Genomic DNA, 18153 nt, shown 5'->3' on the forward strand with positions numbered 1-18153 from the left:
CCTGCCACATCCTGCTGCCTCCGCGCTCGCCCGTGCGCAGGTGCGTGAGGGACGCGTCCTGGGGCCTACAGGGTGCGCTTTGAGCTAGGTCACTAGCCCCGCCCGACCTCTGGCTGTGTCTCTCTGAAACCCGAGCTAAATTCCTGGACCGCTTCAGGCAATTAAAACTGTCGGGTGGAAAGAGCGAGAATGGAGTGAATGGAATCCAGGAGCCTCCCTCCCTTAACTTTGAGTCTTTACTCAAATGCCCCTGGATGAATGACCGCCCTCAATGACCACCCGCAGGATTAAAGCTCTAGGAAGGCAGATATTTTTGCCCCCAGGGTCTAGAACCGTTTCATTGGATGCCTACTGCTCTGGGAAGAGGCATATCTTGTTGACAGTTTTTTAAAGCCGAAACAACGCTTAAAGAAGGCTAACAGCTGGGGGCAGTCATTAAGTGTGGCACTTCCTGCAGCTGATCTGAACTCACAACCCCAGGAACAGTATATATGTACTGGATAGCTTTAATCTACACCTGGTGTGGTCAGGTGCCTAGTTTGGGACTACACACTCCAGAACTGGTTAGCTAGCATTTAATCAAAAAGCCACATTCCAGAGACAGCTAATATAAGCACTTCAATAATCTTAGATCAACCAGAAGTGGCTTCACTAATTAGCATAACAGATATGAGACATAGGTTTTCAATGGTGAAATTAGTGGTGTCCAAGTCACATGGAGAGGGTATAATTTTTTTCCCAAGGCATTTCCTCTCTTGCTCAAACAGGGAATAAGAATTTAGTTTCCAGTAGGTTTGCTCCAAAATGGTCCAGTGTCCAGTCACTGACTCAGGAAACATTTTATACAAGATTTGCTCAGAGAATTTCATTTGTCAGGGGACGGGAGTGAGGCTACCTGCCACATTTGTCTGTATACATGACACAATTTGGTCTACCACTTGCTTTCGCTGGTAGACAGTGTGTTGGCGCGGAGGCCCAGGGCCCTCATCTAACCTGAACAACTGGTAAATTCTGTAGATGTCTACTTAAAAAGCTCAAATTAATATGATTGTGAATGCTCAAATTAATATGAATCAGTTCACATCACTCCAATGGCAGAAAAAATAAAATCTAGCTACCTCCAGACAAACTCACTCAAATTCAGCAATATCATAGTCATTTCAGGTCACATCAGGACTGTCCCTATTCCCTTCCTCCCTCAGTTCTGCTGCAGCCAGCTTCAGTGGAGGATGTCACATCCATCGGCGTCTCACTCCTGGCCTATCCTGGGTCCTGACCTGTCCTGGACTTATCTCCACTGGGAGGTAGGCATTCTGTCCTGCTGGCATCCATGGAGGTACCCATGTTCCACATTGCTGCCTACAGCTGCACCCCTTTCCCTTTGGGCTTGTCTACTTTCTGCTACCTGAGAAAACTTTTTCAGCTTCCTATGTCCCATGGGGGCACAGGGTGCTTTCTAAGTCTGCCCTTGGACCCATCTGCCTGTACCTCCCAGGCAGCCCCTCTTATACTCTCCTGGGCATTGAGAATGTGCCCTGGGACTTGGCCCCACTCCCGGGCAATGAGGCCAAAAGTAAAGGGGCTCCATCTCTTAGATTCCCAAACTTAAAAGGGATTCTCCCACTGCCCCTACCATCGCCATCCTCTGGGACTCCATCCGGGCGATAGGGATGGACTCATGTCCAAGCCTTTTTGTTCTCTCTCTTTCCCTCCACCCTATACTTAGTGCTGGGGGTGACCTGGACGTAAGGTTTTGAACTCAAAAGCCCCCAATTTTGATATCTTTAATCTCTGGCTCCTGCATTCCCACCTCTGTTTGGGGACACTGCTGTTCAGGAGAGTCCCTAAGTTAACGAGAATAAGGAGAGGAGGGGGCAGGAGACAGAACATGCTAGTTCATACTTCACAGAACTCTTACCTGGTCTAAGTGGATTCATTGGGTTATATTAAGTACTGCTCCCCACCCTGGTTTCTATTAAAATACAAATATTGATGGGTATTAGATAAAAGCAGAAACACTTTAGTGTGCATTTATTGTATTGGACATTTCCCTCTCAAGTGGGAGAGACCCCTGCCTGGGAGTGGGGAAGGTAGGGAGTGGCCCAGGGGAGGGAAGCTCTGACCTTGGTTTTAAGGGCCGGGTGGGGAACTTGAGTGAGAGAAGAGGAAATTTAAAATAAATGAAGGAGTGGATTTCTTTTTTTTTTTTCTCCCAGAGACAGGGTCTCATGCTGTCACCCAGGCTGAAGAGCAGTGGTGCAATCATAGCTCACTGCAGCTTCAAACTCTTGGACTCTAGCGATCTTCCTGCCTCAGTCTCCTTTGTGGCTAGGACTACAAATGTATGCCACCATGCCTGGCTTATTTTTTTATTTTTATAGAGACAAGGTTTTACCACGTTGCCCAGGCTAGTCTCAAACTCCTGGACTCAAGTAATCCTTCCACCTCAGCCTCCCAAAGTGCTGGGTTTTCAGATGTGAGCCATCATGCCTGGCTAGGAGTGGACATTTGTGTGAGAAGTTGGGCTTCGTGTGTGTGCTATCATGCAGCTGCTGCTTTGCAGTGTGATCTGTGGGCCTTCACGTGACCCTTCTCTCCCATAGTCCCTATAGCAGGCTCCCTGTGCTTCCAGGTACTTGCTGGATCCTGGCCAAGGCCAGAAGCTGTCCCTTGGAGTCAGGCCTTGTTTTGGTCGTTGGTGTATTTGGGATTGGTGGGGTAGTGTATTCTTCCTCTTGGGCCTGCTGCTCTCAGACTCAGCTAGTCCGCTGCCCTGCAGGTTCACTGGACGATGCCGGAGAATGTGTTGATGGGCATCAGAAGGGGTTTGGGCTTAGCTTTGGTCATTTCCATCTGCTTCTGCCCTTGTGAATTGAGACACGGTGCCTTGGACTTCTGGGCCCCAGAACATGGCTCTGGGCAGGGAGCAACCTCAAATCTGTGGGTGGAGAGAGACCAGCTCAGGTAACCAATCTCAGGGATCAAATCTGCCTTTAAAAAGTATCGCTGCTATTGTAAAGCAGAAGGAAAAGGAAGAATCAGAACAAGAAAGAACATCCTGGGCTTAGGAGATGCTTGGACCAGTTACCCTGTGTATGCCCTCCTTACCTAAACATACCTCCCCAGGGGAACCAGAAAGGGTTAGTTCACTGGGGCACAGATGCAACAGAACGTCAGCCTGTGTGAGAGGGGTTCGTGCCCACAGAGGGGGTTGGATCAGAAGGGTTGCAGGCTGAACATACACACAGGACTCTTGAGAAAACTAAGTATCAGCTGCTGCCCAGCATCAGCCATTTATTTGCCTCTTCTTCCTGGATTCAAGTCATAGGGCAGTGGCCTAAGTCTGTACTCACCAGGGATACCTGACTGGCCATGGGATCTGCCACGGACAAGGCGCCCTGGGCTAGAAGCCAGCTCCTGCTTCAGTTTAACCATGAGGCCCGAACCCCTAGGAGCAGCAGGCAGGCTCAGCCTCACCTGACCACATCCCTGAAGGTGCGCCGATTGTCCTTGTCTAGCGACAGTGTCAACAACCTCTGGTCCTGGCTCTGGATCTGGATGTTGGCTGTCCGGAAGGTGTTCGTCACCGTCTGCAACAAAGAGACAGCTCGTGTGAGTGTCACCTTTGCCTAACAGATGGCCTTGCCAACAATCCTACCCCTGGAATCTGGTGTGTTTCATCGGTCCATCAAATGGGGTCCCCAGCGCTCTTCCAGCAAGTGACTCTGAGCATTGATGACCCCGCATAAACTGCTTCTAGGCTGCCCTGACCCTTGGATCTTGCATTGTTTCTGCAGTTCTTTCCCCAGCCTGTTATCCTTCATTGTGAACACAAATGGGAATGCTGTGGCTAGTGCTTGCCAGGCTGTCAAGTTATCCAAGTTTGAGTGTTGATTTCGTCAACAAACTTTTTCTGATTACTTCCTATATATATGACAGGCATGTTGTTATGTGTGGAATTTGGGGATGTTTCAGGGGGTTTTGTAAGTCCTGATCACAGTTCTCAGCATTAAAGTACATACAACATTATTTACCTGTGGCAAAAACAGAGAGTCTAGAAAATAGCCAAGGATGCCCAAACCTCAGGCCAGGTCAAAAGGAAAGGAAAGCAGCCTCAGGCATCCTTCCAACCCCTTCTCAGAGAGGCCCCTCACATTCATTGGGCAGGTAACTTGGAGCATCTCGAGTTCCAGACAGGGCTATCAGAGATCACTAGCCCATTCCACGCATAGCCCACCGCTTTGGGTAATTTCCAACCACAGAACACTGGAGTTGCTGGAGGCCTCAGAGTTCACCTTACTCAAGCGATCTCAAACCTGGCTACCCCCACGAAAATTACCTTTCAAAAACATAAAATTAGAGACTCTGATTTAAGTGGTATGTAGTTAAGCCCAGGTACGGGCATTTTTTAAAAAAGCTCCCTAGGTAGGCAGGGTTGAGAACCACTGAGTTAATCCACCATTTCATTGTCACATAGCAGAGGCATGAGCAGCAGCCTAAACCGGGGGTGGGAGTGAGGCAAGCATGTCCAGCCATTTTAGCTGAACTTTGGTAGGGCTGTGGGTACGCCAGCCAGAAGTCTATGGGGAGAGTATGTAAGAATCTCTTCGGAGGAGGGCCAGGAACATAGTCTGGCATGGTGGCTCACGCCCGTAATCCCAGGGATTTGGAAGTCCAAGGGCAAGAGGATTGCCTGAGCCCAGGGATTTGAGACCAGCCTGGGCAGTTGGCAAGACCTCATCTCTACAATAAACAAACAAACAATTGGGAAAAAAAAGAAAGAGCACAGTCTCTAAACCAGATTACCCGGTTCTAATCCTGGCTCTGCCACTTTTTAGCTGTGTGACCTTGGCCATGTTTCTTAATCTCTGTGTGCTACTTTTTAGGACTGTTATAAAGATTAAATGAGACAGTATATGTTAAATACCTGGAACAGTGCCCAAATACATGGTAAAAGTTCTAATTAATGTTGGGAGTTTATTATGACATATTATAATTTTCTGAGAAGGGGCAAAGCATAAATAATGGACTCAGTAATGAAGCCTCAGTTGTCAGAGGGGAAGGAGAAGCCATGAAGGTTCTTTCTTTCCTTAATTGTCTCCTAGGCCAAGCCCCTACCTCTCACTACCCTATTCACAGCCTCTTGTGAGTCTGAATAAGTGGGTTATGAGTAAAGACAGTAAGATTTACCAAAACCTCTGTAAGATGGGAGGACTCCACGAGAAAGGGTAACAGCAGGGGAGAGAAGACTTTGCCCCTGCTGGTACCCTGGAGTTCTCAGTTATGATGAGCAGGTGTGGTCAGGGGGTCAGGCAGAGAAACCTAGAGGGCACTGACTGGACAGCTACCTTGATGGTTGGCAGTACTAAGATGTCCACCTGTGACCTTCCAGAAATATCTTAAGAGATTGCACGGGGGTAGGGGAGAGTCAGGTGTATTTAGTTTACCATAGTTAATGGGGTTGCACCTAATCTGAGGGCACCTGGTGAGGGAAACTCATGGTTTCCAGAGGTGAGGAGACAGGCCTGGAGGGAAAGAATGTGCCCGCTTGCTGAAGGCGACACACGGGTGGCTGTAGGACCCAGCTCCCTGGCTCTCGACTAGATCCCTCTCCTGCCTCAGGATGCTGTAGGAGTCACCACAGCATCTGGGCCTCCACGATCTACCCACAGACCCAGACCCACCCTCTAGATAATCACATGAAGTCTTAGGGCCTCCTCCCTCCTGCCCATAGTGTAGACAGATGCCTTTCATTTTTCTCCTTGTGGTCTGCATGCCTAGACACACCCACCTGCTTGGCTTTGGCTCATAAAGACCACAGGAGTCTTGGAATTCATTCTGTATATGTGCCCAGGGAAGCCAGTGGGAGGGGTCAGATACAGAATTTTCAGAGGCTCCTGGTCTCAGCCAAATGAGGGATTAGCAAAATGCTAATTGTCTCCTGTTCTCTGTTGGTGGCTTCCTGCCTTCCACACTCTGAAGTCTCAATTCTTCTGCTCCTGCCTTATTTCCCACTACTCTTCCATATCCAACTTCCAATCCAGCCAAGGTCATATCTCTGTTTTAAACTCACTGAGTTTTAAACTCACTGAGCCAGTCACAGTGCCCTTGCCCATACTGTTCTCTGAGCCGGAAATATCTTTACTCCAGGTTACCATGAGCTTCTCCCTGCTGCTCAGTGGATATGGTTATGTCCTCTTGGACAGAACATGCATCCAGACCCACCTCATTCCAAGAGGAAAGCACAGCTACTAAAATTTTCCCCCAGCAAGTCAGTGCAGAGATAAAAGGGAACTTGCAGGAATAATAAATTTAGATTTTAAAAAAAAGCCTCTATCTACGTAGTTTAAAGGGGCCATTAAAAACAGAAACTGCCGGGCTCGGTGGCTCAGCCTGTAATCCTGCGCTTTAGGAGGCCGAGGTGAGTGAATTGCCTGAGCCTGCGGATTCGAGACTTGCCTGGGCAACTTGGCAAGACCTTATCTCTACAATAAACCAACAAAATTAGCCGGGTATGGTAGCGCACGCCTGTAATTACAGCTACTTGGAAGGCTGAGGCGGAAGGATCGCCAGAGCCCAGCAGGTTGAGGCTGCGGTGGCCGGGAGCGGCCACTGCACTCCAGTCTGGGTGACTGAGTGAGACTCCAACTCAAAAAAAAACCAAAACAGAAACTACTTTAAGGAACTGACTTGAAAGAGGAAATACAACATAAGGGTAAATTAGTCCACTTTGGAGCCTAAAGCTTAAGTATTGGGCTACCCTCGGGGAAGGACGGTTTCTACTCTAGACAATAAATCTCACAGCCTATCAGAGCTCTCTTACAATGGTTAGGCTGCCTTGGAAAGATGAGGTGGAGCAGGGACTAGGTGATTCAACAAACATCTGGTGAGCCTCCACTGTGTGTCAGACAGCAGAGTACCGGGGGAGATGGGGTACTAAGATGAGGGCCCTGAGCCCAGGGAGCTCACTGGCTGTTGATAAAGATCTTGCCATGTACAGTGTCACAAATCCTCCCACGGCTGTGTTGCAAGGGTTCCATGGCAGCAGAGGTGGGGCTGCTAGTTCACCTAGGCGGAGGAAGGAGGTGGAAGATGTGGAGGGAATGGGGAAGAGCATCAGGAAGGGCCTCTGGGGAGATGACACCTGCGTCTCATCTAGCAGGATGAGTAGGAGTTACAAAAAGAAGGTGGGAAGAGGAAGGGAGGCATGTGGTTTCAGGTCAAACAGCCAGTGTGGATAGAGGCACAGAGTACGACCTCAGGAACATTTCCAAACACTGTAGTGGGAAAGGCCTGCAGGGAGTGGCCAGGGCTGCAGATGGAGAGGAATAAGAGCCAAGCTATGTAACACCAAAGAGTTTTTATGCTCTTGGAAAATAGGAAATAATGGGAGGGTTTTAAAAATGGGGTGATGTGGACAGATACATGGAAGGTGGACTCAAGGAGCATCCAAGTGGTGCCATGGACACCAACTGGGAAGCTATTGTATTGACAGGTGAAGGTCAGACCTAGGATGACTGACTTGTCCTTATATGGTTGGGACTTTCCTGGTTTTAACACTGAAAGTATCAAGTCCAGGCCGGGCTTGGTGGTTTAGCCTGTAATCCCAGCACTTTGGGAGGCCGGGGCGAGTGGAATTCCTGAGTCTGCGGGTTCGAGACCAGTCCGGGCAACTTGGCAAGACCTCGTCTCTACGATAAATAAAAAATTAGCTGGGTGTGGTAGCGTGTACCTGTAGTTCTGGCTACTTGGAAGACTGAGGAGGAAGGATTGCCGGAACCCAGCAGGTCGACGCTGGGGTGGCCATGACCATGCCACTGCACTCCAGCCTGAGTGACAGAGTGAGACTCAAACAAAAAAGAAAGAAAGAAAGAAAGAAAATATCAAGTCCAGGAAATCCCCTCGGTCCCAGGCAAACTGGGATGGTTGGTCACCTAGCTGGGCCAGAAGAAGGATGGAGAGGAAGGGGAAGATTTGAGAAGTGTTCCAGCAGGACATGGGGAAGTAAGGAAGAGGAGGCATCAGACTCCCAGGTTTCCAGCAGAGGTGACTGATTAATTATGGTACCATTAACTGAGCGGGGGAATCTAAAGTGAGTATGGCATAAAAACAACTACTAACACATATGTGCTTACTTGGCCAAGCCCTCTTCTGAGAGCTTTGCATGCCATGGTTACAACAGCTGAAAGAGGCAGGTTATGCTATTACAGTTGGCCTTCCGTATCCGAGTATCCAGAATCTGTAGATTCAGAGGGCTGACCATAAGGGACTTGAGCATCGTTGGATTTTGGTATCTGTGGAGGTCCTGGAACCAATCCCTCATGGATACTGAGGGACAATTGTCTCTCCATCATGCATAATGGGACTGAGGCACAGAGAGACTGAGGAATTTGTCTAACATCATGAAACTGGTAAATGGCAGAGCCAAGATCTGAATGCAGGAGTTTGGCTCTAGAGAACACTTAGCTATTAGAAGGTACTGGCTTTGGTTTTCAATATCTTGAGTTTGAGGGTTATGGAACACCTAGTTCATGCTAATCTAGTTACATGCTAGGTCAGGAACTCAGGGGGTGAATGTCAGATCAAGAGACACAGATTTGGGAGTCCCTAACAAATGGGACTAAATTCTTGTGTGCGGGTTTGATAGAACAGGGAATGAAAAAAGAAGGGAGCCATGGATAGAGGTTGAGAACAGTAGCTACTTAAATATTTAGGAAAAGTTGGTCAGGGGAAGAGGTCAGAAAGTAACAATCAAACATGTAGAATAAAAACTGCAAGAAATTGATGTCTCCAAATTTTTGGATTCAGAGTGTTTAAAGATTCAGTGAGCGGGGCTTGAGTTCTAGTTGGTGGAACTCATTCTAAGTTGACCAAGGGAATATAAAGCTTAAGACAATATCTATGATGGTGTTAGAAGCCAGCTTCATTGAAATAGTCATAGATAAGTATAGTTTCAAATACACATATTTTGAATTTAAAGTAACCACTAATAGAAAAATAAGTACAAATAACTTCCCAATCATCGGAGGTGGGTGGTGAGCACACAAAACCTGAGCACTATAGCAAAAAGAAGCAAAAAAGCAAAAATCATTTACAAAGCTCAAAAAGTACCACATAAAATGGCAGAGTATGACCAAATAGAACATAAAGTTAGTCAGTGGATTAAACTTTCATTTGTTAAAAAAACCAAACAAATGCATTTCATAACAGTGAGAATATACTTAACACCATTGTACTGTATACTTTAACATGGTAAGATGGCAAATTTTATGTTATGTGTTTTTTACCATATTAATAAAAACCACAAAGACTTTCAGATTGACTCAGAACAAAATCCAATTATATGCTATTTATGAGAGGCATATTTAAAATAAAATTTGAAAGGTTTTAAAAATAAAGAGATGAGAATCTCTGATTTCAAAATGGCACAGTGTATAGTTTCTCATTTTCTTTTCCTTCTTGTAATTCACCTTAAAACATGGAGGTTCACCTTTAATGAGTCTAGAAGATACCTAAAGTCCTAGACCACAATATTGTAGTACAGAGAAAGGACAGATAAATGGCAGTGAATAACTCATCATAGAAGAGGAAGGTCAAACATAAGGACACTTTGGAAAAGTTTCAAAACTCTGGAAAGGCTTAAGAGCTGCAGGTACCTGGCTCCACAGATGGATGAGAGGGAGACTGATAAAGGGAAATCTATTGAAAGCCAGCATGAGCAGCAGTTAGATTGCTAATCTCCCACTCAGCGAAGCAATCAGTGAACCCTTCCCCTGCCACAGAAACCAGAGAAACAGAACCAGAGAGTCTGGGACTTGGGAACAACACAAATGGAAGAGTGAGGTGCTGTATTCCAAATAGATGGATGACATGAACGTTTGCTCACTGAATGGTGAGACCCCCCCAGTCCCCTAGTCCAATCCAGCTTCAGATGACAGACACCAGGAGGCCTATTTATCCCCCACTCCAGGCCCCTCCATGCCCCAAGGTAGGGGCCCAAAGGACTCATTTCTGGAAAAATAAAACCGTCCTAGCAAGGAAATTTGCAGATACTGACATTTGGGTTAGGACCATAGCCTCTAACTGCCCACTGAGAAGCCCACCATTGACTCAGTGCCCCACTCTTGAATTAGAACATTAAAAATAGAGAAAAGGAGAGGAAGAGATAGAGGGATCACAACAAGCAAACACAAAACAATAATTCAGAGGAATTAGGCATGAATCAGGGTGCAGAAGAAAATTTCAATTCAATCATAATTCATATCTTTAGAGAGAGAAGAGAAGATACCATATCTATGAAGCTATAATGTTATTAAAAATGAATAAACAGAAAGCAAGAAAAAGTTCTTGAAATTTAGACAGTCAAAACTCTTCCAAAGTTGAAGAAATAACAAAGAGAAGGACAATGAGAGAGAAAAGATGAGAAAATTAGAGCATCAGTCTAGGAGGTTGAACACCTGGCTATTCATAGTTCCAGAAATAAACAGCAAAGAATAAAAGGAAGAAAATTATTTTAAAGATTATATTAGGAAAGACCTCAGAACCAAAAGATGCAAGTCTCCAGATTGACAATGTCCATCAAAGGTTCAAAATAATGAATGAAAAAAAATTCTACCAAGGTATATTCTGTGACATGCAGAACCCTCTATGAAATTCAGTATCTAAAATTTCCAATGAGGAAAAAACAAAACAAAACAAAACAAAACCAGTCTTCATATACAGACTGGGCATAAGTAGGCATCACATCATCAAAAGCTAAAAGAAAATTCAGGTTCAGAGAAAGTGAGATAGAATTGCCAAAATCAAAATTGTAGTGAGAATGTCAACAAACTTCTCTCAGTTTTAGATGTATATAGTGGACAAAAAAAATCCTTTTTAATTTGTAGATTACAGTAATATTATGTGTTTCACTTAATAATTAAGCATCTAATTTTATATATTCTATAGACAGAAAACACATGCGTATTTTTTAGTTGCCACAGGATATTTAAAAATTGATCATGTACCAGGTAATGAAGAAAATAATAAATTCTAAAGAAGTTGAGATCATGTAAATCAGGTGCTTTGGCTGACCCAGGGACATTGGCTAATCTCAGGAATCAAGAGGACTTAGGTTTCAACAGCCATGGAGGACTGGAGACAGGAGACAAGGGCTTGGGTCCACATGAAGCAGGGATTTGAAACTGAGATTCCTCTCAAGAATCCTCGAAGGCTACACTCTCAGTGAAAGACTAGATTAGAAAAACAAAACAAACAAATAACCCCAGCAGAAATAGGAGATCACAGGGAAGCCTGTCTGCTTTAGCCTGTGCTGTGAGTGAGAAAGAAAAGTCTTTCCTGGAGATTCTTAGCCACAAGCCTGTCCTGTGGATTTAGAGTACACATTTATATTATCTTCATGATCTGGAAATTTCTGAACCAGAAATGACCTCAAAATATGGTCCTGGACTGATAACACCTCTGGGACACTTGGCAAGAGCAAATACAGAATTTCTCTAGAAGGACAATTTTTCTACCCAGGTTTCCCACAGATTAAGCCCCAAGAAATATGAGCTCATAACTGAGGAAACATAAGAATTAGCTACCATGGGGGTCAGTGAACCCAATAAACAGAAGGACTAGATTCCTGATATTATAGATACTGTTAATTCATAAATCAGATTATAAAACAAAGATGTTTAAGATGAGTAAATAAAAGAAGAAATAAAACCATGACAAAGGAGCAACATACCACTATTAAACAGGCATGCCATTTTCATTAATTCTAAAACACATTTTCCCCCATATTTTAATGTTGGTGAAATTATAAAATATTTTGCAACCAATGTGATAAGAAAGCATTGTTCAAAGTATAGGAGGCACTGTTACTTCCTTAGTAATATGTAAAATTACAATACATCTTAAATTTATAAGACATAGTATTTAGAGATGTAATATATAATCATATAAGAATAAAAAATAATTAAAGGAAATGACTGGTAGATTTTGTTACATCACAATATAAAATGTTAGGTAAATTTCAAAAGCATTAAAAGTCAAACTGGGAAAAGTATTTCCAAAATATATGACAAGGGGCTAATGTCCTCATAAAATATGTTAATATGGGGTGAGAATACAAATAGGAAATACATGAATGAAATAAATAGAAATTATCAATAAATACAAGAATTGTTCAACTTTATTAATTAGTAATAAAGAAACAAAAAATGAAAAGTTTGAAAATCAAATTTGCAAAGATAAAAAAAATCAATCAGTATGTTAATTGTGTTGCAAAATTGGCACTCAAACACAGCAGTGAGGGCAGAACTTGGTTTAGACTTTCTGGAGGAAAATTTGGCAAAATATTTAAAAAGGATACCATCTGACTCAGTGATTTCACTTCTAGGCATTTTTAAAAAATTTTTTTGAGTTGGAGTCTCACTCTGTCGCCCAGGCTGGAGTGAAGTGGTACACGCACGGACACCCTAGCGTCAACCTTCTGGGCTCTGGTGATCCTTCCACCTCAGTCTTCCAAGAACTATAGGCGCATGCTACCATGCCTGGTTGATTTTTTATTTATTGTAGAGACGACGTCTTGCCAAGTTGCCTGGGCTAGTCTTGAACCCACGGGCTCAGGCAATCCACTTGCCTCGGTCTCCCAAAGTGCTGGGATTACAGGCTGAGCCTCTAGGCATTTTTTTAAAAAAGTATAACAATGATTTGTTAGTACATATTTATCCCTAAAATGTTCCTCACAGTTTGCTTGTAAGAGTGAAAAATGAGAAATGTGTTATTAGAATTCATTTAAATAATTATACAGGTATTAAACAACCATACATAATATCTAATGAAATATACATAATGACACAAAACATATTTAATGTTATAAACAAGGTCTCACCATTGCATATTCACAAGGCTATGTACTGTACCTATCAATTATGCCAAAATACATAGACAAAAAGGCTGAGTGTTTACACCTGAAAATGTTAATAGTCATCCTCTCCAGGTATTAGGACTACTAGTGAATTTACTTCTTTATGCTTTTTGTATTCCCCAAATAAATATTAAAACTTTTGTTTATGGGTTAAAATGTTACCTGTTTAAAAACAGAGAGAAATATAAAGACTAAAAAGTGACCATTGGTCTTGGCAACATGGAGGTAATTTTTTTTTTTTTTTTTTGAGTTGGAGATTCACTCTGTTACCCAGGCTGGAGTGCAGTGGTATGCTCACGGACACCCCAGTGTTGACCTGCTGGGCTCCAGAGATCCTTCCTCCTCAGCCTTCCAAGTAGCCGGAACTACAGGCGCGCGCTACCATGCCAGGCTAATTTTTAAAAAAAATTTTTATTGTAGAGATGAGGTCTCACCATGTTGCCCAGGCTGGTCTCGAATCCATGGGCTCAGGTAATTCTCTTGCCTTGGCCTTCCAAGGTGCTGGGATTACAGGCTTGAGCCACTGTGCCAGGCCTGAAGGTAACTTTGCCACAGTGGGATGTGTCTAAGCAGATGGTTGTGGATAAAATAATTATTTACAAGGGAATGGAAACTCTTCTAGAGGTTTATTTCAAGGATCTTGACTGGGAAGGGAAAGAAGGAGATACAGCAGGTAGCTAGAGAGGTAGTTGGGTCATGTCTGAGTTGGGGTCATGTCTGAGTTGTTTTTTTTTTTTCTTTCTAAAATGGAAAAGACTGAGCATGTGTATAGACTAAGAGGAAGGAGTGGTAGAGAGGAAGAGGTCAGTGCTAGAGAGATGAGAACTCCAAACAGATGGAGAAGAGCCCAGAGGGGGCGGACAAGAAAAAGGCTGAGGGACCTGGGGGGTGGGGGAGAGGGAGATAGTGAGTTTACTGTGGCCCTGACCAGTGTGGATGCAGGGTTTATTCCAGGAGCAGTCAGTCACCTGTCTGGGCATGAAGATTGAGCCATTTGGGTGGCTTGGTCTAAGTGGAGTGTCAGCCATGTGGGTGGTACAGGAGAGGTGAGGATGCAGGGAGAACACGGTTCAGGAAAAAATGGGCCTCCAAGGCCAAGCTGAGTAGGCAATTGAAGTCCAGGAAGGTCATCAGGTAGGGAGAAAATGGACAGGCCTATGTCTGTATCAATAGGTATCAAGAAGGGCAAAAACAAAAGGACAAAGGGACAATGGGGTTGAAAGAGTGGTTTGATTTGGTCAAGAGTTGGGCTATTGTTTGGGAGTCTGGCTGTGCTGTGGTTTTTAGGGATGACAGAACAGGGTGCATTTTGCAGTTATCTGGGTATGTCTGGGGTCCTCAAACGGTCAACAGATGGAGGAGAAGGCCTTGACACTTAAAGTGCTTTATTTATATCAGTTGGTGCTCAATATTTCAGAGACTGATGAAAGCAGATTCTCTCCAACAAGAAGACCCACTTTGACAGCAAGGGCTCAGAAGGCTCAGAAGTCAGTTCCCTTTTCTGAATCCCTCCCCTCTGGGCTTCCAGCTACCTACTCTGTTCCCATCTGACTGTCTCCCTTTCCCAGTCTACTTGGTACTTACAGAGAAGGATCTTCCTGCCAAGTTGGAGGACTTGACAACCTCTGTCACACTAACATTCAGACACATGTGGTCTGTAACAGGAGCAGCAGATGGGGGACAGTAGGAGGACCCTGAAACTGAATGAGATTGGAAGGCTATGAATGGGCATCCAGGGGAATAGGGGAGTTTGAGATTCCAGGTCTTAAGAAGACCTCGATGGACCCATCTCGACACCCCCACACCCAATTTAACCCTCTTGAGCACCCTGCTCAGCCCCACTTCCTAATTCCACTTTGGACCTTGTGAAGTTTTGGGCCCTCCCTAATCATCCACCTTTCTTCCCTGGTGAATCCACTAAGTTTCTGTATCCTCAGGACCAGCAGACATCTCCAACCCAAATCCCCCCTCACCACCCTTTCTTCATCTCCTCCTGCATTCCTTTTCAAAGGGAGATAGTTCTGTTGAACTTCCCTGCAGCTCTTGGGCATGCGAAAACATAAGGAGAGCCTAGCCCAGGATGTTATATAGAACAAAGGCACCAAGGGAACGAGAGGGGGCATTAATCTCAATAGTTTGAGGGTTTCTTTGATTTTCTTAATAGTGTATTATGTGTTGAAAATCATTATTGCATGACTGCTGCCAGGCTTAATCTCTTCCTGCCACCTAAAGAAGGTTTATAGATGTCTGTGCCTCAAAGGAGGGTCTGGCACCCACCAGACCAGTCCTATAGGGTCTAGAGTAGGAAGGACAAGAGTCTTGTGAAAGAAATGGGAAGAATATAATTTTAACAACAAGAGCTAACATTTATCATTTACTGTATGTACACAAATTAGTATCTATGGATTATCTCCATTTTAGAAATGAAAAAAGAAACAAGGAGGGGTCACAAGTAACTTGCCCAAGATCACACAGATGGCAAAGCTGGAGTTTGAGCCCTGCCCATCTGACTCTAGGCCCCACGCTCTTGATCTCCACTCTTGAACCACCTCTGGGTTATGAGCTACTGCCACAATTACGTGTCACATGTCTCCTTCATGGTGTTAAGTCTACAGGTAAGGATTGTCTTGCTGGGATAGAATTTCATATGTTGGCCATAAAGTCAACTCGCCTGGAAGCAATTTTATCAGGAAGTGATATTATTTCTCAAGTGCCTTCTTTGTGCCAGATGTCAAGAAAATTGAGGAGCTGTGATGCCCATATAAGAGCAAAACTGCATTACAGATAGAGAAGTGTCATCCTCAGAATGCCAGCAAAGCTACAGAGGATTTTAGAGACAGAGTAATTACTCTGTAGTTGGATAAGAGAGGTGGGATCAGAGTTGGCTTCCTCATAAGCATTCCAGCCTGGCTAATGTGTCTTTCATTCTGTGTTTCTTCTGGAATTTTCCAAATTTATTCTTTCTTTTTTTTTTTTGAGTTGGAGTCTCACTCTGTCGCCCACACTGGAGTGCAGTGGCATGCTACTGGCCTGCGCAGCCTCGATCTGCTGGACTCTGGTGATCCGTCTGCCTCAGCCTTCCAAGTAGCCGGAACTACAGGTGTGCGCTACCACACCTGGCTAACTTTTGATTTTTTGTAGAGATGAGGTCTCGCCAAGGTAGCCAGGTGGATCTTGAACCCGCAGGCTCAGGCAATCTACTCTCCTTGGCCTCCCAAAGTGCTGGGATTACAGGCTGAGCCACTGAGCCCAGCCCAAATTTATTCATTTTTAAAACAGATTTTTGGGGTAAAGTAGCACTTCAGTTACTCAGAAAATAATTGAGTATCTACTAAGTACCAGGACATGTGTAGGACACGGGGGATAGAGTGAATGAGATAGAATTCTTCCAGAGGAAACATTCTTGTTGGTGCTGAAATGATCTTCTGCAAGCATCTATGGGTAACATCCCTTCAGTCTAGTCTCAAGATTTGGTAGGTCTGGGGAAGGTGATGCAGGGCAGTGGTCAGGAACGTGGACTTTCACGCCCATGAGAGAATGCCTGGGCTTAAATTCCAGTTCCAACTCTGCCTCACAGAAGTGACCTTGGGTAAGTTACTCTCTTTGCTTTGGTTTCCTCTCCAATGGAAAGTTGCTAATGCTAACAATACCTATCTCTTAGGGTTAACATGCTTAAGAGAGTTCAAATGTTTAACACGGAACACTGCCTGGCCTCTGGTAAGCGTATGCAATAGTTAGAAACGCATGTTGTCATCTTTTGCATTATTCCAGCAGACCAGGGGTCTCACAATAGGAGCTAGTATTTTAAATTTACTATATGCACATAAAAAGGCATCTTTTATTATTATTATTATTTTGGAATGACATTCAACATTCAAAATTTCCAAACAGAATGCAACTAGGCCTGTAGGCCCAAGTCAGAGGCAAGAGGCCAACTGCAACACCTTCCTGAGGGCCTCCACCCTCCAGCTATGTCTCATCAGACTGCAGAGGTCAGTGCTAGTGTATGGGTGACTTGAGGGTCAGCAACTTGAGGGCAGAGATCATGCTTCCCCCAGGGCAGCACCAGTACCCAGCCTTGGGTCTGGTTCCAGTTCTGGGACCCTAGAGGAGATGTAGGACTGCACCTCCATGTCCCATCACTCGACCCTCTCTCCTCCTGTCTCCTCAATGTCTCCCTTCTAGTCCCTTCTGTCTTTCTTTGCTCTGCATTCCCAGCTCCTCACCTTCCGTGTCACTGGCTGGAATGGCCTTTAGGACCAGCCCGGTGGCCCGCAGGGAAAGGCTGACCTCTCGGGGCCGGTGGCTGAGCAGGGCCTGGGGAGAGGGATTGAGGAACAAGTGGGGGGTCCTCAGGACATCTCCCCTTCTCCCACATCCCCACATCCACCATCTTGTCTTTCTCCCCTGCTTTCTGCCCACCCCAATAGTCTTTTTCGTGTCACTAAGGTCCCATGAGAGGATAGCAGGTAAAGGCTTACAGCACCCTGAGCCCCGGAGGGTATGTTCAGCCTTCCAGACTCAAAGAAATCAAGGTTTATGAGATCAGTTCAGGTATCTGGTCAGCTAGTGAAGAAGACATTTTTAAGGAATGGATCAGCCCTCTTATTCCTCAAATTAGATCACCTCCTCCTCTCCATGTAAGGCCAACTTAACATATCCATCCCAGCAAAACTCTAGGGGAGCTAGGAAACAGGGTAGCTTCAAGAAAAGGGGCAGAAGCCAGGTTTGGTGGCTCAGCCTGTAATCCCAGCACTTTGGGAGGCTTAGGTGAGTGGATTGCCTGAGTCCGCGGGTTCGAGACCCGCCTGGGCAACTTGGTGAGACCTCATCTCTACAATAAAATAAAAAATTAGCTGGGCGTGGTAGCGTGCGCCTGTAGTTCCAGCTACTTGGAAGGCTGAGGCTGAAGGATTGCCGTAGCCCAGCAGGTGGAGGCTGTCACTCCAGTCTGGGTGACAGAGTGAGACTCCGACTCAAAAAAAAAAACAAAGAAAGAAAAGGGGCAGAAGGTACTTTGGCTCTGTCTGCTTTCCTTGCATATCCTTGAGGCCTACTCCCTCACCCTCCCTTTTTTATTTTTTGAGTTGGAGTCTCACTCCGTTGCCCAGGCTGGAGTGCAGTGGCACACTCATGGTCATCCCAGCATCGACCTACTGGGCTCTGGCGATCCTTCTGCCTCAGCCTTCTAAGTAGCTGGAACTACAGGCACGCGCTACCACGCCTGGCTAATTTTT

The 18153-nt window shown here is 45.0% G+C and overlaps 1 protein-coding gene across 1 annotated transcript in view; it reads right to left on the reverse strand.

The window, feature by feature from the left end:
• Positions 1-2771: 2771 nt before the first annotated feature.
• Positions 2772-18153, reverse strand: part of PIK3R6 (phosphoinositide-3-kinase regulatory subunit 6) — a 48326-nt gene continuing 32944 nt past the window's right edge. The window contains exons 16-19 of the mRNA XM_008061149.2: positions 17143-17233; positions 14501-14616; positions 3478-3590; positions 2772-2938 (exon numbers count right to left, since the gene is read on the reverse strand). Coding sequence (XP_008059340.1) covers positions 2782-2938; positions 3478-3590; positions 14501-14616; positions 17143-17233 — 477 coding nt within the window. The 3' untranslated portion in view covers positions 2772-2781. The remainder of the gene's footprint in view (positions 2939-3477; positions 3591-14500; positions 14617-17142; positions 17234-18153) is intronic.

The sequence above is a fragment of the Carlito syrichta genome, unplaced genomic scaffold (assembly GCF_000164805.1).
Source record: "Carlito syrichta isolate Samal-C Ts95f unplaced genomic scaffold, Tarsius_syrichta-2.0.1 Scaffold305117, whole genome shotgun sequence".
NCBI classification, from domain to species: domain Eukaryota; kingdom Metazoa; phylum Chordata; class Mammalia; order Primates; family Tarsiidae; genus Carlito; species Carlito syrichta.